The 27,432-nt window shown below is 44.7% G+C and overlaps 3 protein-coding genes across 11 annotated transcripts in view; 2 read left to right on the top strand and 1 right to left on the bottom strand.

The window, feature by feature from the left end:
* The window catches only part of LOC6526228 (protein folded gastrulation), a 29,371-nt gene extending 14,057 nt beyond the window's left edge, over nucleotides 1-15,314 (top strand). The window contains exons 1-3 of one of the 4 annotated variants that reach the window (XR_005562206.2): nucleotides 4,525-4,701; nucleotides 11,538-14,802; nucleotides 14,950-15,314. Coding sequence is in view for 1 of the 4 variants with exons in the window: in XM_039377683.1 (XP_039233617.1) it covers nucleotides 11,580-13,817 (2,238 nt within the window). In the remaining 3 variants the exon portion in view is untranslated. Of the gene's footprint in view, nucleotides 1-4,524; nucleotides 4,702-11,537 lie in introns of those variants that run through there. The other 3 variants (XR_005562204.1, XR_005562205.1, XM_039377683.1) reach the window with 3 other exon arrangements.
* LOC6526233 (chaoptin) overlaps nucleotides 1-27,432 on the bottom strand; it is a 190,533-nt gene that overhangs the window by 47,753 nt on the left and 115,348 nt on the right. For all 6 annotated transcript variants that reach the window (XM_002102006.3, XM_015191226.2, XM_039377680.1 and 3 more), the window contains one exon: nucleotides 8,210-8,242. The gene's annotated coding sequence lies outside the window, so the exon portion shown is untranslated. The remainder of the gene's footprint in view (nucleotides 1-8,209; nucleotides 8,243-27,432) is intronic.
* LOC6526227 lies at nucleotides 21,434-23,969 on the top strand. The gene has a single exon (XM_002102000.4). The coding sequence runs from the start codon at nucleotides 21,597-21,599 to the stop codon at nucleotides 23,682-23,684; it is 2,088 nt and encodes a 695-aa protein (XP_002102036.1). The 5' UTR covers nucleotides 21,434-21,596; the 3' UTR covers nucleotides 23,685-23,969.

Here is a 27,432-nt window from a genome sequence, read left to right as displayed (position 1 = left end):
ATTGAGTGTGAACACAAAAATATTTTTGTAAATTGTCGGGGCGGGGTGGAGGGTTAGAAATGCGCCGCGACCTCTTGGGGCAGCTACCGCTGTTGCTGGTGTTGTTTTTGTTGTTGGCCCGCCTGTTGTTACCGCAAATGTGCCGCGCAATATGCAAATTGATTTGTCGAACAATTCATTAAAAAATGCGTTGCATAAGCCGCAAAGCTGAAGCCCGCAAAACACAAAACAGAACAAAACAGCAGCCAAAATCGAAACGAACGCCCAAAAAGACGGATGGAAATTGGCGAAATTGTTTGCAAAGCCGAGCAAAAAGTTGTTAGCCAATTGAAAGGTTACAGGCAGATCGGTCCCCTTTTGGAAATGAATGAATTTTCATGATGTTTTTACCAAATTCTTGCCACACAGGGATAACTGTAGGTATTCGATGGTATTTTAAAACGAGAACGGAAGTTTAGTTTTTGACACGCTTCTGATTTTTTCATTATTTCAGCAGATATTTAGAAACTGACTAGACAACAGAAACTAAAAACGAAATATATTAGGTTCAAAAAGTCGTGGCAGTTGTAAAGTTCGATGGGAGGTATTCCCAACCAGTACTGTCGAAAGCGATACACTGGGATTGCCATGCAATCAGAGGTGTTTCACTGTGGTTTGCATTCAATTGAGAATATCCACGACGAACCGGTTCATTTGCACCATCATCGCCCTCTTTCGGGCAGTGCGGAGTTAAAAATATCCAAAATATGCAAACGGGCGGGCCAAATACCGTTTCAAAATCTGTTTTCCCATTCAACTCACATGGCCAGTTAATTTGGCAATTTTTCTATGTTTACACGACGTCGCCCACGGAGGCAAAACGGCGAAAACCCGATAATTCAAACAACGAAATATGGCACAAATATAGGTTGGCCTTGAATTGCGCGCTACATACGCGAAAAGAAACACACCAACTACGACGAATACGTAAATAAATAATAAACAATCGTTTTCTTTCCCCCTTTTCAGTCCCCATTCAGCCCCCATTTTTTTTTTATTTATCCGGCGTTGATTGGCCCTCTCGAACTCGGTGCTCATTGGAAGTTACATAAAAATACTACGACTAAATTAAAAAACAGAATTGATAAAACTGCAGCTATCGCATTTCGTAAAAAATCGAGTTAAATTAAATTCCCTTTCGGATTTTCGTTTTGATAACATTCCGTTCCGTTTTCATTCAAATTGATCGATTGCCAATAGTTTACAAATTTAATTAATTTATTTTGAGGCTATTCAAAGGGCTAATTTCGAGCTTTTAGTATGCCTCTTTGAGTGGCTAAGGTTAATTCACGAATTTCCACTCATCATGTTTTGTTATTAGGGAAAAGTTGTGCCTTGAAGTTATAAGATTTTAAGAAATTTTAGGATACACAATGAAAGTGCTATATCTAAAAGTAAATGTAAACGTAGTGAAAATAATGACATTGGGTTTGAGTGAAAAGGTGATTCCGTCATGACTAAATCGACGGACTTAATATTACTCATCTGAAGGCATAAAACCAAAAATAATGATAACATTTTATAAAATTTGACTTTAAAATTATCCTATCAGTTATTTCCTTGGCTCATTTTTTTCCGCAGTTCTCAATACCACTAATTATTGTGCATAAGACCCTGACTTTTGATGAAAGTACAAGACTCAGTACAAGGGAATGTGTTTTGCCCAGAGCTTACAATTAATTCGGGTTAAAATGGGTTGTGTTTTGTCGTTTAACGACTATTGAAACTACATCTACTAATTGGGTCTGATCTGGTCTGCTATTTTATGTAGTCATTCGTCACGCCGCCACAGAGATAGAGGGTGATGATTGATTCGACTTGCCCGTTTGTCATTGAACGTTCAGCACATAGCCTAGACTCTTTTTTTTTTTTTGAAAGGGGTGGATGTGTAGAAAACAAGGAAGCCCATTGTGTGGCAGAGTAGTTGCAACACTTATGTATGTACGATGCAGACGTGCAATGTCAATGACAAGTTCGGGCTGACCTTTGACACTTTTTCGAACACGAAAATCCCCAGCGGACCCTATCGTGCTTATTGCGTCCTCTTTCCCAGTAACTTGACTCATTCCGGATTCCTGGTATTTGCTTCCAAAGAAGTTGACTTTAAAAACATTTATTTCAAATCGACCTGCCACAACAGTACACTATGTAAAAATGTGTAAAATATTTAAATCTTGAATTCAAAACAGAAGTTTATTTTTAATTTTATAGGCACGTATTATATCCGTTACTCGTAAAGTGTAACGTATCCCTTTGATAAACTAGTTTTATTCAAAAAGGTAGAATGCATCGTATCCGACTCTTTAATGTATGTATAATACATACATTCCTAATAAGGATAACTAGCCGAGTCAATCTATTCATGTCCGCATGTCCGTCGATATCTCAGGAACTAAAATCTACAAAGTTTTAATAAAGATTGCAGTTCGATTCAGAAGATAGCCACGCTCACTTTACCGCGTACAAGTCGCCCAAAAGGGTTGCGCCCACGTTGTTAAAAAAGAAATTGTTGTTTTTTAAATATTATTAATTGTCTTGTCAAAGGCAAATAAATCCCACCACCCACTCCCAAAGCAAATAGGAAGCAATAAGAATGATTGATTAAGTTAAAAGTGCAGTTATAATAAAAAGGTTGAACTATATTAATTGAACTTAAAATTATTAGGACGGTCGCGCACTGTATACAGCTTATATGTATGTATGTGCATTGTGCATGAGAAAAGGAAGTAAACAATAAAATGGAACAGTTTGCACTGAATTCACGAATGTTTTCTCAGTGTTATGTTTGTTTCACATACACTTGTTGCTGCTTCTGTTTGCCGCTGCTTCAGTTCTTTCTGCTATTTGTGCATTGTCTGCCAACTAAAGATGCACCTATCAGAATCTGCAGATGTGTATGTTTTCCTATCCATAGAGTTTGGGCAGACAATGGCTGTCAGTGAAGCGTGGCTTTCTGATAAGTCACAGACGCACAAGCTATCTAGTAGATACAGATGAATAGCGAGCTGAAGATAGCAATAGCCATATACATACATATGTATGTAGATAGTAATAGAGATTTGTTTTGGCCGACGATCGGCGCTGATCTTGTAATTGTAGCTCATCAGTTTCTGCGAAGACGATGTCGCCATTCAGACGTTAATTATATTGCAAACACGGGTTATTTTCTTTCATTTCCATTTTTATATTGATGTGCCAAAGCGAAAGCTTCGAGATCGGAGTGATCATTCACTTTCGACGAGCAGCGAAAAGAATCCAACTGCTGCCAAGAGAGATTGTGTTCAAGGGATCGGGTTATAAAGCGGTGCTGAGGTGTGGGGGAATCAGGTGTTGGGGACGGCTATATTCATTGACCTAGGTTGTGGATGTATTCGTTTGAGTTTCGCTTGGGTTCTCGACTTTTTGAATGCTCTTTTTCCGAGCACTGAGTAGCTTAATATGGATATGATTAATATGCTGAATAGCTCTACTAGTTTATGCAGTATACTTTTTCATTATTAATTATTAATTGAATCATTTGTTACGAATTATAAGTTACAACATTTTCAACCAAGCGCATTTTGCATTTAAAAAAAGATGGTCTGTCAGTACATATACTGTTAGTAAATAAGCAGCCTGGAATATAACGACATATCTCTATTCGTTAAAGAATAGAAGAAAATTAATTTAATGGCCTATTAATTTTTACTTTACTCATATTAGCTTGCCAGCTTAGTCGACAGCCAATTATTGTGTTGTCTCACCTTGGTTGCATCATATCACTCGGTCCGTTATCAGGAATTTGCCTTGACCAGTAAAGAAAACCAGCGGAGAAGTGGTGAGAGAGATGTACAGAGAAAGAGATGGAGAGAGAGAGAAAGAGAAAGAGAGATGGAGAACGAGAGAGAGACTGTAATTTCATGGCCAAGTTTGTGTATCATGTGCTTGTTCGCTGCTATCAGCAGAAGATACTTGCGGATGCGTCTTCTTTGGCGCCCACTTGGCAAGGACGTTCTTATCGATTCCACAGGCTTCTCTCTCTCTCTCTCTGCCTCGTTCCGTCGCGCTCTAAGAGTATCTCAACAGTATCTCAAGGCTGCTTGGCAGGTAGATACGGCGGGGAGAAGCCGGATGCGGTGTTCTACCTGATTCTACCTCAGGATCAAAACAAACAAGTGTGGCAAAGATTTACCGCCAAATCGCCAGAGCAGATATACAGAGATACTAGTTCAGGCGCAGTTACAGATACTGATACAGCTGCATTAACAGATTCAGATACTTTTCCATTGCGGGTTCTCGGCTCTTTAGTTTTTTGTATTGCGTAAGTTTATCTCCAGCGTGCTCTTCGTATCTCTCACACAAGAATATCGTTTTATCTACGTATCTCTGTGTCTTTGCATCAGCTGTGTGTGTTCGCCACTCTCGGCCAAGATTTTGTTTTGGTTTTGATGTGATTTTTCTTGTATTTTCCACTCAGTCTGTATTCAGATCTTCAGCTATTCAAGTCGCTAAAACCGGGTTTTCGTGTGGTTTTTTTTTAAAGTGATATATTGTGAATGGCCGGATCATTTAACGAAACGAAACCTATTGGACTATATTTTCACAAGAATTAAAAAAAAAAAGAAACAAGAAGCAGAAAAAACCGTTTCTCTCAAGTGTTGTGCAAAAAATATCCAATAAAACGTGAGTAAGAAAGTGGGAGAAGTGCAAAAATTATTTATCGTCATCTTTAGTTTGTTTAGTTTCTCGCGTAAGTAGCCAGCCAAATCAATAAGGGCAATATCTGCCAAAGCATGGCATATGGAAATCGTCTACGAAACTATTTGCGTCATTCAAATCGGGAACCCAAGTTATAGCCACAGCCTAATATATGTACATCCCACCCTCCCGAGAAATCGGCGGTAAACCGATTCATATATCAGACTTAGGCGAGGGCAACAAATTAGACTCACTCACGATTCTTGGTAGCCTCTAATCGCTACTTATGCTAATGCCCTACCCGACTTTCTGGAGGGGGTCACGTATTTGTGGGGGCCCAAGATTATGTAGTTGGGAAATGTTAAGACACTGCGGGGAAATGCATAATTTGGCTATATTTCTGGGTATTCCGCGGACCGTTTTCGGCTTGTCAAAATAATTTTTAAGATATTTGAGGAGATTAATACATCTCGGAAGAATATTATGAACCAGTGTTCCGGTTTTCAAAGGAATTTTACATTTCTTATACATCTATTTGTAGCTTTCTTGTAACTTGTAAAACGGACAAATGGCGGTCCTTGCATAAAACTATCAGAAACTAGATCGTCACATACTTTCTACATCTTACTCGTATTATAGAAACGATCTCATTATTCTGAAATAATCAATCTGTTTTGACCATATTCGCCACAGGTGCAATACTTTTGACATGAAACATACCCTGCTCAGAGTAAAAGCTTTTTTCCACCAGGCGACTTACCATATGGCTCCCAATCTTTTACAATGCAAAATTCGGTTAACGCTTTTTTCACTATACGTATTGATTAGGATCACAGTCTGGCCGTCTTGGTGTGAAAATAGACATCTCGAACTATAAGAGCATGAAAGCTGAGATTAACCATGAAGGTTTTAGTGGTTAAACGTTGCCAAGTCCACCCACTATGATTCCTAACAACGCCTAGAGCGCAAAAACTCTTTCGTTTTTAATATGCCCTCTTTGGAAAGAGTCGTCCTCTGAACGCTATCATCATCATATGCATATCGTTAATGGGAGTGCTACCCATTAGACCAGTAACAGCTATATATTAGCTCTGTCTTTTTTTTAAATTAGACCTGCCTTCGATTTCCCATTTTCATTAGCAACCAGTTTCAATTTCAATTTCGATTGTGCCTTGCTGCGTTTATTTCGGTGTGTTATTTATGTACTTCCCTTTGGGCTTTTCAATTTTTTGGGATCAAGTTTCGTGCCTCTTTTGTCGTTCTGGGGGTTTTGGGGTCTTTGGGTCTTATGCCTAAGTGCCACCGAAATGTACATATATCGATTGGAGAGCGAATGCGTTTTTATGAATTCGGCACGCGTTTGCGTGCGCATTTCAGTCAGCTGCGTGTTTGTGGCCTGTGCCAGACTGTAGAACCCCGTCTTTGCTGTATCTGCAAAACCGTAGCCGCCGCACCCACTCCAAACCAAAACAAAGCCAAAAAAAAGGAAAAAAATGAAGAAAAACAAAATCGCACGACGGTGTCGTAAACAATTTTCAGTTGGACGACTTCAATTGTTGATCGTTAATTGTCGATCTGGGCGCGTGTGCCCCCTATTGGATTAGCTATTTTTCGGGTTTCTTCGGACTCCGCGGCCGTTTAGAACTGAAGAACTAAGTTGTTATATACGAGTGTGTTATATGTTATATGTTATCGCTAAGTTTTGCTCTCCGCCGATGGTTTGGCAACTGCGAAGTGATCCTGCCCCTTTGCGGCCACCTGCTGCCTTAGACTCAATTGCCATTTGATGCGCCGTTTGGTAATGGAAAACTAATTGCGTTTCTCACACCCTATTTTCACACGCATTTCGGTTTGTTTGGAAATCAATTTACGACTTCAATAGTTTATGATGGGAAAGAAAAGCCCCTGAGCATGCTGGGGAAATTGGCGTGTGAAGTGTTGGGGCACGAATTCCCCGTCGATTATGGGACTGCATTGCGCTTTTCATTTGCAAATAAATTACTGGGGAGAAGCGGGGCAGAAGTTGGGAAACGAGATTCGCAATTGCACAAACGGCATCGTTTGTCTGCGATGCGGATTAGGGAAGTATGGAATTCGCAGAAATTACCCTCAGAAGATGATGTCAGAATGCAGATTTTATTCCAGCGATAGGGCCAAGTGATCTCATGTGAGTGTCTGCAGCTTCTGAGCTGCTCTACACTATTCGGCTCGAATTCAAATTTAAGCTAGGGGTAACGGTTCTCAAGTGACTTACCAAGCGACAAAGAAGAAAACAACAAAATCAAAAAAAAAAAACAATAGCCACGGTAACGAGAAAACCCGTCCGTTGCTTTGGGCCACCTTTTGGCAGCCCAGCCAAGTCGTCAGGCGGCTGAGTGATTGTCTGTGCACTTGGACACTTTTACAGTGCAAGCAAACTTTAAAATAGGGTTTTTTTTGAAGTTCATTAACTGGTAATGAATTGTAGAGTGAACGTGCTTAATTACATTTTAGTGTTATAATAGACTAAATATAGACACAGCTTGTATTATTTTATAGAATAGGTGCTGCCAACTATTTTTCGAAGTGTATCTGTCGCTTTCGAGTCGGCAGTTAAGCGGCAATAAAAACTAAATGGCACCACCGCGAACCACTTTGTGTCGCTGTTGCCTCTGCTGTTGCTGCTTTGCATGTTGCTACTGTGACCACTTGTTGCGCATCAGCAACAGCAACGACAGCAACAGCAGCACTTGTGCTTCACTTCGACTCGATTCGTTACGTTTCAGTTTGCATTTTCAGTCTTTAAGCAGCCAGCGAAAATGTGGCGTGGAAAATCGAGCCCAATAACTAGTTCACATTGTAAAAAGTGTCCACATGCGTGGGCAATGGCGAGCCGAAACTCACAGGGAGTCAGTTGGATGGCCAGATACCCGTACGAGCACATTCGAATTTGTATAATTCTTGGCCGACATTGACATAGTTGGCTGCATTATAAGACATTCTAGTGGACACAACATTTCCAGACACGGCTGTGGACCAAGCGGCTGCAAAGTATCTGTATCTGCGTTACGGCGAGTACTTGCGGCTAATTGAACCACTTTCCAGCAACTGCCAATTGAATGTCCAGATGTTTGCCCAGCCTCTCCACTGGCCATTAGCTACGATATTGTACTATTGTACGGCATTAAAGCGGCAAGGAGGTATCGATGAGATTACAAATGATGCAATTGACCTGCCACTTAGCGGTTGCTTTGAATTATTCATTTAAGTTAAGGGTAAAATATTCAGAAATATAAATTGTATATTTTTATGCTGTAACCAAATGGACAATTGAATATATTTATCTATCTTGGTTCCTTCAAAGTAAGCTTAGTGCATTGAAAAGTGCAGCTAAAAGCATTAGACCATTGCTAACACACCAACTATGTACATTCTGGCCTTCTGGAATTATTTCTAGGTTCTTTTGTTTGCTTTTCGTTATATTGTGTTCGAGGCATTCTGTTTGCTCACTCACCTTTTTATTAGGACAGGCAGCCAACAGAGTGTTCTGTAAAGAAAGGAAATCCTAATTAAATACCAGAGAAGTATACATTTTTGCTGGTGGGCGTGAATGTGGGGTAAATCATTATAAATATGTTAGTTTATCAGACACTGGCTTTCATAAGAACCTTTTGTAGTCTTTATAAGGGACTCCTTTCGGAAACTGAGGATCTGACAAAAAGCTGAAATCAGATTTCGGAGTCGAGCCGAATCTGGGTGGGAATTATACAGAAATAAAGGGCGGAGCAGGAAAAACGTGTCCGTCGGCGGGCAAATGGAAAAGGGGACAGGACGCGCTTCCCGAAAAAGTCAAAATCCGTGGGCTCCTGGGCACGCACTCGTTCTGCTACGCAGCTGTGGGAAATCTAGGATGACTGTGCGTGTTTGCCAGGATACGGGAACCAGGATACGGGATTGAATCGAATTGAATACGTGCCGGCACGAAGCACCAGCACCCAACACCGAATTCTACGTGTTGCTGTTTTGTATTAGCAAGATGTCAATGTATGTTTGCGGAATTATGTACAAACAGCAGACACATCCATATCCTCATGTCGAAATGTCCTCTTTATCTCTATCTCTATGTCCGCGTTAAAGGCATCAAATGTTGTCCGAATCAACAAACAACGAAAAAAGAGCAAAAAGGGCAAAATAACAGGAACGGGAAGAGAGCGCCCCAAAATTGACATCAGTTGCTGATTTTTAATTAAAAATTTGCGACGTGTGAAGTTGATTTCAATTTGGGCCCCGCCAAACTGACAGATGAACTGATATAGGAAGCTCAACTGGGCGCTGATGCGAATCCCCCTGGATGTTTCGATGTTTAGGACATGGAAGATGAAATGTCGGACCCTTCACGTCCATTTGCTGACCGCAGAGGAAGGGGGGGAAGGGGAGCTTGGAGAGGATTTCCGGGGGTTCCAATAGGGCGTTTTCGCGGAAACACAACGGGAAAGGTGGGGGGCTGGGGGTGTATAGAGGGTTTTTACGAGACTCTCGTGTCTGAAATAACAGTTGATGCCTGGTGACAGCCGTGAACAGCAGTCATCACATGTCCACCAAACGGTCCACCAGCGGTGACGGTGGATTCCATAGGATCCATCGGTTTCCCGGGCCTTCATAAATATAGATTAGCAAATCGAAACAGCAAATAGAGCGACACATTATTGGGCGGATGGCGAGTGATGGGATTAGCCAGGCAAATATGCATTTTCAAGGTATCCAGTATGATTATTCATTGCAGCAGTCCTGGTGTAATGGCACCTAGGCATATTTTAAACGAGCTTAGTAGTTACTTACTCTAATACTCTTATTGCACTTTATCCAAGCCATCAATTATTCAACTTAACTTATTGCAGTATTCTTTATTGTCGACCTTTTTGAAAGACAATTTAAATTCCAATGGACAATTTAAAATGGAGTAGGTAATTTAAGGAGTGTAAAATAAAACAAGAGAGATCGCTATAGTCAAGTTCCCCGACTAACTGATACCCGTTACTCAGCTAGTAGAAGTGCGAAGGACAGTCTTCAACAGTTTTTTACGATTTGTGGGCGTTAGAGTGGGCGTGGCAAATTTTTTTTTAGCAAATTGATAGAAATTTTCAAGACTAATACAAAAATGAAAATATATCAAAACATTTTTTAAAAGTGTGGGCGTGGCAGCTTTGGGCGGTTTGTGGGCGTTAGAGTGGGCGTGGCAAAAAGATTTTTTGCAAATCGACTTTTACTCTACGAGTAACGGGTATAACCATTCATGCCATACTTTTGCTAATGCGCCATAGCGATTTTGCGTTTATATTTCGTTGGCTCCACAACACAACACACCACATAAAATTGGATCGCTATATTGGGAGATTTGTGCTACATATATTATTCCGAAATAGTTTCGCCCCTGATCTTGATATGCATTCACGTGCCAGGTCCCTCCTCCGCCACAATCTTCGGTGGCTGCGGGTGTCAAAGTCATTGCCTTATATAACACCGTTACACTGGTGACATTAGGCTTATCGGGCAGGCCCGACAACCCAAACAACCACTATCTACTAGGTACTTGACATTCACAAGCGGGTTCCGAGGGGAAAGATGAGAGTTCCGCTGCTGACTGCTGACTGCTGACGGCTTTTACGACCGATACGCGACCCAGAGACAGCGACACACACGCACTTTCCGATTCCACAGGGCTATTAACAAGTAATAATGACAACAACACCGGCACCAGCAACAACAGCAGCAACATCCACAGAAGCAGTAGCCATAAACCAAGTGCAACAGTTAGAAAAGTCGCGGTCGAAGAGCCACACACTTGAACTCATAAATTCCAAGAACCCCGATAACCTACATATATATACACATATAAATATGTATACATATATGCCCGCTTTACTAGTATACACGTGCGTGCGCCCCTGTCGCTGTCCTGCTCAGGCCACCTCCCTCCGTCTCGCTTCCGCCTTCATGTTGTAGGTTTTGTAGGAAAGCACTGCAGTGCTTGGTGCGAGCTGATGAGTGCCGCCCGGGACTTCGACGTGTGCGCTGGAGGCATGTGCATCAGCCACAGCAGCATACGCCAAAGTTGCAGTTGCAAAAGCATCTGACGGAACAATATAAACAGCTATAGCTGAGATATGAGCAACATATGCGTCGTCAAAGGCGCCAGCAATGACAACAGCAACAGCAACAAACAAGAGCGGGACCAAAAAGTGACCAACAATATCAAAATCATCCCACGACTGCAGCGCCAGCATCAACAAGTTGTTGCAGTTGCCGCATTTCTTTGCTGTTGCTGTTGCTGATGACGATGACGGCGACAACATGCCAACATGTTGACTGATGTGCAACATGCCCTGTGACTGTCTTTGGTGTGCAGTGGAACCGTTGCCATAACCAACTTGTGATGTCCCGGCGTTCAGCCGCCGGCAACTTGAAGCGAGATCGTTTCCAAAGTACAGTCACTGGTGTTTACTTAAGGTTACCGAAAGCAGAAAGAAGCGCGCTGAGCTTCTCCCAAGCGTCTCGATGAAGTAGTAGTGAAGAAAAGAAAATTTGAGCACAAAAAGTCCATTCCACCCACTTGTTCCACTGTTTATCACCGCTATGTGTGCGGCCACTGAACCTGTATTCGTTTTTGCTCATCCGTCCATGGCCACAAGGAATGGAGTGGGTGCTTTTCGGTGGAGATCTTTAGGAGGGTGTTCTGTAGGAGGGGGGAGGAGTAACTGCTCTGCTACAATACAATCTATAAAAAGGTATAGTCATTTAACTTATTTCATGTATGCGCCCCTTTTCTTCTTTGTGTTTTTCAGCGCTAGCCAGGAGTAAGCGATCTGTCGGTCGGTCCCGAGAAGATGGCTCCGCCAAACTGTCTGCTGGCGGTGCTGGCGCTGACGGTTTTCCTGGGGGCCAACAACGCACTGCCTATCACCTCGCGACCCATCGAGGGAAATGTCCAGCGGATGGTGTGGGAGGATTGGGTCAACCTGGACCCAGAGCAGAGAAACCTCACCAAGGAGAAGAAGATAACCGCCAAGTCGATATTCACGCTACCGTTTCGCCACTGTCCGCAGGGTCACACGCTGTTCAACCAGCTTTGCATCCCGCAGTCCAACATTGATCCCACGGATCTGATCAAGCAGGAACTCATCCTGGCCGGTGGCTCCAATGGCAATCCGCCACCGCCACCTATTGGAGACTACGACTACGGAGATGACGAGGAGAGTGAGGAAATCGTGTACGACCTTTCGGTAATACCAACAACCATGCAGGCTGGTATCCCGCCCAGCGTTGGGGACGGGAATCAAGCCCTGCCCAGCGAGGATGCACCACTGAAATTTAACATTTTTGAGAAGAAATTCCCCACGGGCACGGGAGAGTCCGAGGAGGTGCCACTGCCGCCGGACATGGTGGCTGCAACATATGCCAAAAACATCAGTACCACAGCAGAAACAACAACTAGCACAGCGCCCACGTCAACGGCGACTGTTGCCACACCGGCAGTTCCTTCGGGAGAGCTCAGTAAGCGCACTTCCGGAGGCGATTTGATGGCGGCCCCCAGTGATGCCTTCTTCACATCGACAACAATTACCATGCCCAGCAGCAACTCTACCACCACCACCAACGGGGACGTTGTTGGCCAAGTGGAGGCCATTGTGTTGCCGACGGATCAGGCGCACGATGGCTCTCTGCACCTGGTGACCAGTTCCCTCACCGACAATGACAGCGATGACTCCTCTACCACAGTGAATGGATTTAACGCGGAGGCGGATCTGGCCCAACTGCTCAAGGTCGACGCCTTTTTGCCGGCCTACGATGGCAGCATTGAGTTGTTGCCGCCGCTTTTCAGTCATCGCAAGGTGGCGCCGCCGTTGAGCGCAGACCAGGATGTAAACACCAAACAGGCGGTTGAGGCTGCAGAGAAGGTAGGAGCGGAGCTGAAAGATGAGGCGGAAGAGGAGGAGGTGACCGCTACGGACATAGTACCAAGTGAGGAGGAGGAGTATACCACAGAGATGGCAACAAACGCAAGAGACACAACTGTTGCGGAGGCGTCAATGGATACATCGCCTGCCACCTCCACCTCCACCTCGGTCCAATCATCATCACATCCGCCAGAAGAACCCGAGATAGATGAACGTGAAAATCGCCTGGTCTTGATAAAATCGAAAGTGCAACCGGTTCAGTTAACGACAACAACTTCGGCAACAGCAACAACTGCAGCTGATGCTGCTGCTTCGAGCTCCTCAACTGACCGGTTTCACTATCAGCATTTTGTCGAAGATGTTGCCGCCAGCAGTACAACGACGGCAACACCAGAGCCCAGCAGCAGCTCTGCCGGCGAACCGATGGAGCAGTCCGATATGCCGGCGAGTGACAATGACAATTTAATGACAAATACAATTGGCGGCCGCGGCGACGAGGATGATGATGGGGGCCATAAGGCCACCAGTGAAATTGATGTCCAACAGGAACTGCGGCTCATCAACGAGCTGGTAAAGGGCAAGCAGCGAAAGCATCATCAGCAACAGAAACAGCAACTTGAGCCAACCAGTACAGAAGCGACTTCGGCGTCAGCGTCACTATCATCAACATCAACATCAACTGAGGATTCCACCACCACCACCACCACCACCACAACAGCAACAGCATACGCAAATTGGTCAAAGGTGATGCCGCAATTAGGCCAGAGCACATCTGAATCAGCAGCCACAACAGAGACAGCTGCCACATCGAGCCAGGTCATTGAAAGCAGTTCGACAGCATCGGCAGCAGCAACAGAAGTTAAACATTTAAGTATTACTAATCGTAGCAATAGAAATAGTAAAATAATAAGAGTAGATCGGTTGGCCGAAGAGCCTGAAGGAACTGCCGCATCTGCAACAACTGCAGCAACTGCGGAATCAGCAGCAACCTCCGCCACGCTTCCCAACAGCAGCAGCAACCCAGATGGCTATACGCCTTTCTGGTGGCTACCGAGTATTGGGTGGCGCCTGGACCGCCAGCTGGATGGGAATGGCGAGGATCAGTCGCTGTTGCTGCGGTTCTTCAGCACATTTCGCGGTAGCAACACGGCAGCAACCACACGCTAAAAGCAACATCAGCAGCAGCAACTCCTGGCTCTGGCCAGCGATTAGAGCCACAGGAAGTAGCTGAGTGCCGTATAGTCTAGTGCAGCATAGTGTCGTGTTAGCAACAGCGTTTCAATGGCGTGTTGAAGTTTGTTCACAGTTGTCTCACCTTTACACTCTTTCCTTTTCTCAGTAAATATTTATTATCTTTTAAAGTTTTAATCGAATGTCAATTGTACATAGCATGTCCGAAACACCTACTTACTACTTAGCAACCACTTTTGCATTTTTTTTTTGCTTTGGCGTTATATCATACCTTATTCTTTGTGTTATTGCAACTGCTTTCTTTTTTAAGTTGTTGATTTAATTTTAGGGAATCTTTTTTTTACATTACAATAGTTTTATATGTGAGTGCTGCTGTCGTTGTTGCGAGCCTTAGCAATATTAAATTGTGATTCCTTAGGCATATAAATTGATCGTTAGACTTAGGCAATCGTATTTGTATACCCAGAATCTTTTGATGTATCTTTTTTTTTTTACTACTATTATTACCCTGCTAACCCAATATGTTCATGTATGTGCGTACAATTTGAGCATTTGTTGTAGCTGTCTCAGTGTATATACATTAGTGCAGAAACCTTTGAAGTCAAAGCATTTTTAAATCCAAGCATCTACTAAAACAACACGTGTATCTATACTTAGAATGTAAGCGCAACAGTTATGCTAAACATTGTAAACAGAAATCGAAACTAAAGCCTAAAAAATAGTGTAATGCATGTATGTATATATTTATAGAAAATGCGTTTCGATCCATTAACTCAAACGAATCGAATCGAAACGAAAAGAAACGAATCAGGCACCCAATATGTTTTTGTCAATGGAAATTCAAACAACAACCAAAGTTCAGAAGAAAAACAAATGCAAAAAACGTCTATTTTAATTGGCACAATAGCGACTGTGCGGCTGGTGCCTTCCTCACAATTTGATAGCCGGCCAAAAGTCTGCGGTAAGTATCCTACTATGAATTCGGGTCGAATATGCTGGATTAGCCACAACTTCGAGGGTCACCGCGGGGCGAAACGTATTCAACCGTATTTCCAACAGCCACTGGGCTCAAACTTTACGGAGATTCCTTTATTGTTTACCTCAACAGTCTGGCCAAAAACTGGACGCTCGACTCTTTCCACTGCGAATCGGCCAAATGACAAAAAGACAGACTCAAAATGAACTAAATATTGAAGTGCTGGTCGACAGGTGGACAGATGATGGAAGCGTATTGATCTGGCCCAAAGAGTTGTCAAAGAGAATTTCGTTGCACCAGTCCTGGCGATACACCAAGCAAAAATAAATAAAATATGAAGTTGGAAGTACAATTCATCATCATTTCCATCACATCATTTTAGCTCTAAACAACAAAATTCAGCGGTTTTAAAATACGATTTGCTTTGATGTATACATTACAACTCTGTTATCAGCCAGTGAAGATCAGCGAAATAAATGTACCAATCAACCAATTTATTCACTTATTTAGGCGTTCTTCTTAGTAAAGCTAAAGACAAATAAAGCGCGAACGACAGGCGAAAGCCACTGACGAATCCAGTCGGCAGAAGCATAAAGCGGTCGAGGACTTGGGGGTCGGAAACAAAATCAGCTACAGGAAGCCCAAACACGGGCACGGGCTCGGGCAAACGCAATCACACACACTGGCGGAGAAATGACTAACATAATATGCCGAAATATCTGTCAAAAATATTCGTTGTAGGTGTGGGAGAAGATGGGGAGGCTGCCGTCCGTTGCCGAAAGAAATGCATTAGGAAAATATGGAATTTGCCCGCAGCAACGAAACTCCGTGACTTCCCCCGTCTCATTTCTTTGGTGGCATCTTGTCGGAAAATGTCCTCAGTGAACATATGCAAAAGGCATGTTAACATGGCGAATAAAATCATGTGTGCCGCCTGCATCTGTGTGTTTGCCTAACGAGCTGCATTAGTCGCTGATTGCAGCAGCTGAGCTGTGCTGTCAGATCCAGGTGGAGGCAGCGGGGGCGGGGTGGCCAGAGGTAGTGGCAGTGGCAATGGCGCCTGGGAAATATGCATCTTGTTTCCGGCAGCTCACCACCTGGCTTCAGTCGCCCCCGCCAACTTTAAATTTAAATCCCAAATGTACCAGTACCCGCACCTCACAACACATACGCGCCATCTGTGGACGAGTGGCAGAACGCTCTGCATTTTGTTTTTCGCTGCATACTTTAAGGCTGAGATTGTTAGTATGGCAAGGAAATTAATTGCGACTGGTTATTAACACTGTGTTACATGTAAGAAACTACATTAATGGGGACCTAGAAAATAAGTTCATTACGATTCACATACTACGACAAAATGCACAAAAAATCCCTGAAGAAGTATAGAACCTGGGAGACAACAGTTTGTTGGCATTTCTGAAAGTTAGTCAATTTTGTAATAATTGGATAAATGAAAAGGCATCACAATTGCCCGGACTATTAAAATCTAAATAACTGTAAAATGCTTTCCATACACTTGGGAAAAGGGATGGGGGATGTGGAAATGGACTGAAAAGCGTCTGCGTGTGTATCTTCAGTAGTCCTGCGGATGCACACTGGGGCAATAGTAATGAATAGTATGGGCCAAAAAAGAAAATGTTATTGGACTTATTGCTTAGGACAATTTTGTGTCGTATCGAACCGATAGTCATTGTATCTCGCTTAAAATGAAGGACATAATTACCGAACTCTTAAACACTTGTTTCAAAACAATAGCTACTAGGATTCTGAATTTCTACTTCATTTGTATTAAAAGTAGTATCACAAGTAGATCCCTTTATCTATAAGGTGGCACAAGAAATTGGACGAAAAATTTGTGGCCCAGTGTGCGTGGTAGGAAACTTCTGTTTATTTAAATATTTAGCAGAAATGCACACACACAATCACACAGGCACTAAAACGCTTGCAAGTTGTGTCTGCTTGCGAGTGTGCGTATCTGTGTGTGCATAAAATATAAATGAAACGGGCCTAATGCTTTGCAATACAACGTTTCAAAGTGTTGTGCAGTATTTTAGTTTTCAATGCCTGAGCTTTTATGCAAAGTAAACAAACCACTCACACACCCAGGCACTTACACACACACACCTAAACATAAGTACAGTGCTGGAAATATGTTATAATCCAGTCTTGCCATATTAGTATTTTACTTTTTTCAAAATATTAGCGTGAATGTTTCTTTAGCGCTAAATTTGAAGGGTTCTTCCCTTTTACGAGCATAGACTGGACTATTTATTTCAATAAGTAAAAACTATGAGTATAGTTTACAAAAATGGCCTCAGAATAGAAATCTTGGATATTGTTCGAAAATTTGTCCCTAGTGTTCCTTCCCCAACTGTTGCAGCAATGTAGCGCATTTATCCATACGTACATAATTTTTCAGGGTACATATTTGTGTTTGTATTTAGCAGTTGAGGCATCAGCCTTTGTCTGTAGAACAAACCAGCCAACAAAAGACCACAAACCAGCCACGCCTTCTTCACCAGACCCCTCTTAGGAAGCCGTCCACCCCTTGATAAGCCCTCACAGCCGCCCCTTTAAGCCACCAAAGCCCATACCCATACCCATGGCTAGTGAACTGAAGCTTTACAATCTGCTCAATGAATCTCAATAAGTTTGTCATGGCTCTATGGCTAATGCACGAGTGTGTGATTGCCAGTGCGTGGGTGTGAGTACCGTGGGAGTGGGAGTGTGAGTGTGAGTGCGTATCTGTGTTTGCTTTGCATTCGTGTGCGTGTGCTAAATCAAGCGGTAATTGGTTCTTCGTCTGCCATTTCCACTGCCAACCGTTCGCTGTTGTTTATATAATTGAAACTAACACAAATAAAGTGCAAAAGCTTTCTGATTATGGGTATTTGCGCCTGCCGCACTATAAGGCAACTGCCGACTCCACCTCTAACGTTTTCCACCGCTTTCCCATTGCCCCAAGCACGGAGTTCTGCCAGCGGGAAACGCTCGAGGATGCACACCTCGGGGACAGTGGGTCGAGACTGGGTTCTCTCTTAATCAAAATGAGAGGCTGGAAGAAATCCATTGCACGGCACTGTTGACCACTGAATTATACAACTCATGTTGGACAACTGAAAGAAATAAAGGCTTCACCGGCTCTAGCCAATATAAATGTTACTCGATAAGGTACTTGTCCACTTACTGCTAAGTAATTCCCCAAACGAAAATTTGCTTTAAATGATGATGATGAACTGATGAAGATACAAAGATATTTCGCATGATTGGACAATGATCTTGGAAATGGCACGTGTTTATTGTTTCATGCATTAACATAGACTTGACATAAGGACATGGGTATGAATTTCAAACTATGTGCATCCTATATGTGTTTGACAATGCACCTCGTAACATAAGTAACAAAACTAGGTTTTCAGGATGCATCCACTTTTCTTTGCCCACTGTGCGGCAGCCATAAAAGCCAAGAGTGCGTGTGTGCTTGATTACTGGCGTAAGCTCGTGTGCGTTTGCTTACTTAAGCTGCTGTTAACTTAAGTATAACAATGATAAGGATAACGTCGGGCATTTAGTTACCTACCCCAGCTTCCGACACATGTTTGCACCTTATTTATTTGCCACTTTGCCTCCGCTTCCATGGGCCCGAGTTTGAACCACTTGCTCGGCATTTCAGCTAAGTAATTGGAATGGCTAGGATTGGGCTCTAATGCCAGATACCACTCCGTAATTTGCCAAAGACAGTGCGTATATCTCCGCCTGTCTAAACCTTAAGTCAGCTCATTACCCAAATGCTTACTGATCATTCAAACGACCAGCATTCAAAGGCGACCGCCTTCGCACTGGATCTCAATTAGTGGCAATAAATGTAAGTTTCATTCAGGTGCATAGCATAGTTCTGAATTTCATATGTGAATGCCGGCAAGGCACCTGATTTTTGGCATTTGCATCTGCATCTGCCTTTACCAAACATGCCAAACTCTAGGGGATTACCACAACACAATTATTTGACATCAATTAGCCCATTGCGCCATTTCGGCCAGATCGGATCAGATTGTTGTGATGTGCTTTATATTTGTTCCTTTTAGATAAGTGCGATAATGGATTATGTATAGTGTGGGCTTTCAAAGAAAAGGTGATGTCATATTAACTTGATATCCAAATAGATTATTAAAAAACGTCTTCCTCTGTTGGACACTCGGCTGGACACTTTGAACGGCCTTTTATTCGCGAATCATTGCACCATTTGCAGTCATTGCTTTCGCGGCTCGCATTTTTAATTGAGGATAAAAGCTGTTCATGAAAGAGCACAGCGAAGAGTTGAAAAAAATGGAGAAAATGGGTGGAAAATGGGGGGATAACAAGCGTGTGTTTTGTGTAATTTTGGGGAAAAACCAAAGCCCAGCAATCTCATAATGCGTCGTCGCATTCATTCGTTTTCCGTTGTCCGGCCGGAAAGCCACGCCCCCCCCTTGTCTCTGGCCACTTGTCATAAATAAGCAGTGCAGCTTGCAGGGCCTTGTTTGCCACCCAATTTTCCCAGCGCTTCCCCGTTTTACCCACGCTTTTCTCAATTTTCAGTCCACAATCCTTGCTCGCAATTCGAATCCCAGGGCCGTCGCATTGAACGAGCGAATTCAATTTAACGAGGAATTGCAACAATCAACGCTGCTCCTGTGTCCTGCGTCCTGCGCGCCGCGTCCTCCCACCAAGGATAAGCCACCCGCTCCCCTCCCTGCATTTGTATGCCCCCTACACCACTCCCCTTCACACATCCTGCGGACAGTCGGCGGGCGAGGAGTGCAAAAAATTGCCAAAAAATAAAAGCGCAAAAACGCAAATGTTCAGACAATGGCAAGGATTCCGAGCAACAGGAGCCGCAAAAACAACACGCCGAACACGAGAGAGACGGCCTGAGGGATATGGAAAGAGAGGGATATACATATGAGGCAGAGAATGAGACGGGTGTATGTGGCAGGGGCGGACTGGACGGACTGCAAGCGGCACAAAAAAATTGGGGGCAGCAAAAGGCAGCGTATGCCAACAATGTAATTTTGACGCTTGATCTCGACGGACACACATGCACCTATGCACAGAGAAAATCAAATCTTCCTCTTTCAAAGTCTGAACATAATCATACGAGCTTAAGAGGAAGGTGCTGTAATTGCTACAATCGAAGCTATAAAAAACAAGAAGTGTTCATTGAAATATGGGTTAGATCAATAAATCAATTCAGACATGGGAACAGAAATATGATTGAGCTTTTGCGTCTGTTTATATAGAAATTCGAGGGCAATTTGTTCTTAAAACCAATTCTTGTACTAACAGAGGATTATGTTACAAATCAGTCATTGCAGTGTACGTTCGGATGAAAAACAATTGCAAAAACTGTAGATGGAAAACGCGTTGGTTTCACAGAACAGCGTAAAAACTATGCTAGATAATGGACACCGAGGAATTCGCTGCCCGCAGCTCACAAAAAATGTGGAATAGTGTATATGGGGGTGCATTGAAACGTTAAATACCCTTCAAATGGTACCTACGTAGCCAGCTCATTGATCTAATGGTGCCATATATGGTACATAGCTCCTATGCATACATAACTACTTTAAGAACCAGTAATATGGCACTCCCACATTACTTTGGGAGGCTTTGAATAAGCCTACTCAGAAGTTCAATTTATAAAGGTTTTCCACGCAGTAAGACACTTTACGAAAAGATGCTGCTTTGGATTGTATAGAGTATAGCACCCGCAGAAAAGGAAGCATGCCTGACCACTTATGTGTAGGTCAGTGCATCTGTGTGTTGGTCTGTGCGTGTTTGTTTGGAGATTTCGCATCCTTTTTTGGTTCGTTTTTCATGGGTTTTTTTCGTGCGACTTTCGCGTGGTGCATTATTACTGCCGAAACGCCAGCAGTTTCCACGCTTTTCCCACCCACAAAGCCTCATAATATTTCATGGCTGTTGCAGATTGTTGACATTTTGGCTGCTCTGCACCTCCAGGCCGCGTCCCGTTCGCTTTTTCGAATTTTTTCTATACCGGAGTTTCTGTAGTTGTTTCGATTATGCGGCGAACAGGGGGCGGGGTCTTTCACAAAGCAGCCACTGCAGCGGATGCAAACAAACGCAGCCAGAAGCGCCAGGAAAATGTTGGCATAGGGGTGGGATTTTAGGGGTTTAAGTGTGGGAGTGGGAGTCCCGGGACTCTAGGCAAACCAGGGGATCCGGGGGATCCGAGGGTCAGCTGCCTCCGCAGTCGCGTGCAAACAGGATAAAACGCGCATCTGTCGCAGTGTCCATCATCATCATACTCATCAACTCCATCATCGCGAGAGCGTCCTCATCAGGATGTTGCAACGGATATGTCCATTGTTTTGATGTGAGTTTTGGTTTAGACGCAAAGTGGCGAAGGGGTTTTCCGGCACTCTAGCTCGTGGTTCAGAGCAGCCTCTAAACGCTTTAGTGGAAACCTTTATGGAACACAGTTTAATATTTAGATATATTACCGAAAAAAAGCTAATAAATGTACAAGTTATGAATAGTTAGATTACTGAACAGCCGTACTCGTTGTAATCCACATTTCATCGGCGAGACCTTACTGTGGTCAATACAGATCGATCCCAGTAGCTCCTCAGAGAACCATCGAAACTGATTACTTCCGATTCGTTCCGTATCACACTCCCACACTACATTCCGACTGTCGAGCTGAGGAGGACTTCAAAGTCGGCATCTGAGATTCAAGCTTGTTTAAGGAGGACCAGCTGCACATAGGAGCTCTTCAAATGTGCGCCGCCGTCTGCGTGATGGTCACGGTGCCCACCGAAGCCGAGGAACTGAAACTGTACCCCAAGCCGCCGGTTGCCACCTCATATTGCTCCAGCTGCGGTGGTTGTGTAAGGAGCAGGTGCTCGGAGGCACCCAGTATCGAGCTGTGCGAGCGCTGTTGGCGCTTGACTCAGATAGCCGGGAGCAGTGTGCATTGCGAGGCCGCTCCGTTGGTGTCCGGCGATGCGTCAGCTCCAAAGTGCCAGAGCAGAGCCCTGCAGCTGCCCAACCTTAAGGAGGATGCCTCGTTGGAGCAGCTGCTGAGGGCCATTGCCCAGGAGCTGCGGTTGGAGGACGTCTTCTGGTCGCACGACATCGGCGGGAGGCAGCTCCAGGCACGCTTCGACCTCCTGCAGGACGAGCGATACGAGATGTTGCTGTGCACGCTGCAGGACTGGGGAGTTGGTGAGCGACCCGGCACCCATGTGTCCGCCCTCACCTGTCTGGAAACGCGGGCTAAGCCCGGCCTCCAGGCCCGGCCCAGACAGGACCACGACAATGTCGTGGATCAGCACCAGGAAAAGAGCCAGGGCTGGCAGAGCTTTATGGACTCCGTACGATGCAGGCTGAATGTCAACCAAGTGGTGCGCCAGGTGCGGCGGGATGCCACCCTGACCTTTGACTTCGTGGTGCTGCTCATGGCTGCCGCCTTGCTCTCGTGCGTGGGTCTCGTCGAGAATAGCTTCCTCTTTCTATCCAGTTCCATGCTGATCTCCCCCTTGATGGGCCCCATCATAGCGGCCATATTCGGTTCGGTGATCGGCGATCGGGACCTGCGGTGGCTAGGTCTGAAGAACGAGCTCCTGGGCATAGCTGCGTCCGTGATCATTGGATTCGTCTTTGGGGGCATAGTCTGTGCTTTCGGCCACTTCTTTGCCATATCCACGGGTCTCACGGAGGAAATCGTCTCGCGATGCGACACACACTCCCTTGCCATCGGAGTATGCACCGCCCTGGCCTCGGGGGCGGCGGGCGCCATAGCGGTTTTGGGTGGCAATACGGGCTCCCTGGTGGGCGTGGCCATCTCAGCCTCCCTGCTGCCGCCTGCTGTTAATGCGGGACTTCTCTGGGCCCTGGCAATCGGAGTCCACTTACTGCCGGCCGACCATGAGCCCCTGGCCAGCCTGGTGAAACACAGGCTGTACTCCTCGCAACTCTCCGTGGAGCTGCTGGTCTGCGCAGCTGTCAGCATGGGCCTCACCCTCCTCAACATAATTTGCGTTTGGCTGATGGGAGTATTGGTCCTGAGGATTAAGGAGGTTGCTCCAGCGGTTCAGCGGCACCAGAAGTTTTGGCGCCATGACGTCCGCACAGCACGCGAGGTGGCCCTACTAGACCCGGCCCTGCAGAGCGCCCTAGATCGCCTGGACGAGTCGCAACTGGATGCGGACACGTCGCACTACCAGCGCTCCTGGTCGCCGGGGATTGATCGTCAGGCCGCCTCGCACACGGGAATCGGGAGCTACGACATTAACCTGTCCAGCAGCAAGGATCAGCCGAACAACTATCACACGGTGCACGGCTTCCAGGAGTTCTGCATCACGCTGCACCGCCTTAAGTCTGCACCCAAGGTCGTCCCACCGCCGACCATAATAGAGCTGTTTACTCGCCCGGCACCAAACTCCGACCAGACGACCACTGGGGGCAGTGGCTTCAGTAGCTGCCGCAGCTTGCCGGACATCAGCAGCCATTCCCGTCTCTGGCCACATGGACCTTCTAGTGCCATGAGCATCCAAGGCCTGTGCTTTGGTTCAGCCAGGAGCGAGGATTCCGGACCCGCTGTCCCTACGGCAGCGAGCCCAAACAGGCAACACGGAAAGCGGAGTGTCCACTGGCGACAGGAGAAACTAGAAAGGGACCTCGTCCCGAGGAACGAGGTCCTGAACAGCAGGGATAGCAGTCCGCTCAGAGGGACCGGACAGGTTCTGCTACCCCTGCCCAGGCTAGAACGCCATTTTTCGGCGGATCGGACCCTAAACCTGTTACACTACGGCAGGCCAGGGGTAGCGAGCCCCTTGCCAGAGCAAGACGAGTTCCAGGCTTAGCAGTGTGCTCAGCCCCAAGTCACCTCTTTAAACATACTACCACCAGGCACCAGGCACCAGTCACCAGTCACTAGTCACCAGACACCATAAAGAGCTCCGCAAACATCCAAGATGAAGCCTCCAGCTTCGTGTCCAGCATTGATTACTCGCCAATCCGGCGGCGGTGTCCTTGTTTGCCGACCACTTTACGCCGCCAGCACTGGCAGTTGTGAAATTTACAAAAAGATGTGTATTCTATAAACTATGTAAAAATTGATGGAAAAAAAATATAGCTTGGTCAGTCTAGTTAATTGCCTATTCCCAATAGGTGAGCTACCCCATAAAATGCTGATGAAATTAACCTCTGGTGAGCCAACCAGTGTTTGCAAATTCAAACAACTAGCGATGTATGTAATTAAGTCGCGCCTTTGTACTATACTATATATATATATCCTTTGTATCTATGCACATCCTTGCACTCCTTTTCATGCACAATCATTTCGCGTGCATTTAGCTTTAAGATCACACCAACTAACGAGAATTACCTGTCGGAGTTATAAAATGCTTCCATTGATGAATTTCTTTGTGTTCACATTGTTTCGAACCAACTGCTTTTGTGCGTCCAATCTCCGCCTCCCGGAAGACAAAGGGAATCAAATGAAATAAAAAACCATCTATTTTAATTTTTTTGCTATATAATTACTTAGCGTTTTCGCGTTGCCGTGTCCGTCAAAAACAGTTTCTTTTTTAAATCAAAAGTTGGCGACACCGATGTGGCGACACTAGTGCCAACTTTCCACACCACACACTCCTGTGGACACCTTGTCCTCGGGCACAGTTGAATTCCACTTTACCCAGGTCCGGCATTTTTATAGCTCTTAACTTGGCCAAGTGAAGCTGCCGAATGAAGACTGCCCGCTTAATTCACTTACCACTGAGCAGATTGTTGGCCATCGGGGGCACTTTTTTCTTGGTTCACTGCCAAGTGAAGCCAACCAAGTCAATGGATATCGAGCTAACTTCTGATTTTTTTCTCCTTTTACCTTTACCCACTTAACAAGTATTTGAGCCGCCTCATGGACTTAAAGATCACATTTTTTGTGGCACAACGATATCGTCTCCAAGAATCGATGTTACTTAAAATCCCGCGATTTCTTTCCAAAGAAAATTCGGGCAGCAAAAGGTTTCTTACTTGATTTCAGGAACATTACAAATTCACTTTAAAAATTGTGTGACATTTTTTGCCGTTGTTTCTTTTGGTTATAAATATGCATAACCACTTCAATAAAATCAATCTTTTTTTTCCATTCTAATTTCCAATATATTATGTTTTTTTGCGAAGTTTTTGTTCCTCTTCTACATAGATATATATACATAGATATATACGTAGATATATACATAGATATATACATAGATACACATTCAATCCCATCTGATTTTTTATATTTTCCCCAGTTTAAAGGTATTTGTTAGTTTCGGTAACAGCTTACCAGTGTGTATGTGCATTTTCTTACTTAACTTTATTATGCGATTTTCCTTGGCATCACCTCGTGCGTGTTTCCTTCGAACTCGAGCATTTCCTACTACTGATTGTTTTATCGTTCGTTTCATTTTGTTGGCCTTTCAAGTGTTATTATCCTGGCCGTGCCGCTCGTCCTTTTCAGATGCGCCCATCTCAGTCGGACGCCCATTAGATGGGAAGAACAATTACGTGTTGCGCTTTTATTGCGGCCAGCTCGTTTGGTTTGCCACCCTCTTCTCTGTTATGCATCCTTCGGCGAGGATACAACGGACACGGGACAAGTGCGCAAAAAGGATACGAGCCACGTGTGATTACCCTTTGATGTGCCCCTGCCGTGGCAACGCGTTGTTGTATTTTCTCTAATGTTTATTTGCCATTTCTGTGCCTGTTGTGTGCCATTTCACCTATCCTTGATCCTTTTCCGTCGCCTCTCGGCGCTCACTTCCTGCCCGCCAGTTTGCCGATTGTCCTGTTTGGCCAGGACAGGTGCGACATTTGGCATGTCCACGCAATTAGCGCCCTTGTCCGGTCTGCTTTCCGAAGTTCATTTTCCGTGCCCCCACCCAGCCAGCCACTAACGAGGCCGCATTTGTCCGGCCATCGAAAAGCGGACGAGGCAAAACACCAAACAGACCAAAATTCACTCTAAAAAATTCCACTTATCTGGTGCTGGAGATCGAAGCCACAGACTGAGCGCGTGATTACTTAACATACATATCAAATAGTACGGATGAGTTAAGTACAAAGATATTATAAATTGAAAATAAATATCGAAACTTGCATTCCGTTACTCTCGATTGCCCAGGGGTTTTCCTCAGTGAGTATGCCCGGGCATGAAGTGCCTGTTCTCTGCAAGTGCATAGTCTCCGTGTAATTTTATGATGGATGTGAGCACTCGCGGGTGATCCGCCTTAATAGATGTGTAATAGGGTTATGAGGTCGATACATGCACTACATGAAAAACATATTTATATGTTCCGGGGTTTGTAACACTAAAAACATACGGGCCATAGATAAGAATGCCTCAAGCGGGACTTCAATAATACATCCATTATCATACAACCATTATCACATGATTAGGGCTCAACAGCACTTTTGATATCAGGCTTCAAATTGGCTTCTTTTCAAATAATCCACACCTTAGACCTACTTTTGCCTATTGCATAGCTTATATTTGTTCAGCGATTCGCCATTTTGTGTCCAACTCATTATTTAGCATAATTATTTATGGTTTTACCTATCTCTCCCGACTAGGAAGGTTCCTCTGTCGCCCCCAAATAAAAGGTGTAGAAGCCAAATTGCAGGCAGAAGTTTCCCAGGCCAGGAAAAAAGTAAAAACGTCTTCCGTGGAGCGGAGGGATTTTGCAGGCGCATCTGAGAGTCCCACGGAGCTGCTGGGCAAGGCAAAACATGGGACAGGAGCAGGAGCAGGACGAGATTTTGATCCTGTTGTGCACTGCACTGCCCCACCGGAATCAGAGAAGCGGGATATTTAACACTGTTAGAAACTCAAAGATAGCGATTATTATCCAACTTTAAGCTAAGGCCCAAGTAGTTAGAGGAAATATGTGGATAAACTATAAGCTCCTGCTTGCTAAAAACAAATATATAGAATATTCTGTATAGACTATTTTGTATTCAAAGAATCTGTAATTATTCACCATGTGCATGGTGTTTTTCTGAGTGTTCTTACTTGGCTTGCCTTGGGCCAGGGCCAGGGCCAGTCTTAGTGCCTTAAATAGTTGCACCTTTGGCCACTCCAAGCCAGTGGGAAAGTGGAGTGTGCAGTGTGGAGAGTGGAAAGAAGTGGAGTGCAGTCAAGTAGAGTGGTCGCCAGTGGAGTGGACTGGATTGTTGTGCTGTTTTCTGCTTTTATTTTCAATTTTATATTTCTTTTCGTTTTTCGTATACTGCGGACACTGCTGCCGGATTACCGAGCACATGCTTAGTGCCTATTATTTATGGACTCTTGAAACTGCAGCAGCTGGCTGCAGTGCACTGCAGTGGCAGCCACAAGAAGCCATCGCCACGGTATGGTCAATTGATTTCCGCCTTCTTCGCCCTGCGTCCTGCGTCCTCCGTCCATTGTCCGGTGTCCTTTATACGGCTAAATACAGATCCCTTGCCATGGTAACAGAAACACAACATCGACATTACTTCGTCTTTGGTTCTGCAAACAGGTGTTGAGGAGCTTCCTCCTGACCAAGTTAATGTAAGAAGCAAGAGCTCACTTTGTGGTCAACAGCC

This window comes from Drosophila yakuba, chromosome X, assembly GCF_016746365.2.
Source record: "Drosophila yakuba strain Tai18E2 chromosome X, Prin_Dyak_Tai18E2_2.1, whole genome shotgun sequence".
NCBI classification, from domain to species: domain Eukaryota; kingdom Metazoa; phylum Arthropoda; class Insecta; order Diptera; family Drosophilidae; genus Drosophila; species Drosophila yakuba.
This window is presented reverse-complemented; position numbering and strand designations above follow the sequence as displayed.

Coding starts and splice junctions, on each gene's coding strand:
- LOC6526227 (XM_002102000.4), top strand. CDS start 21,597: ATGTGCGCCGCCGTCTGCGTGATGGTCACGGTGCCCACCGAAGCCGAG.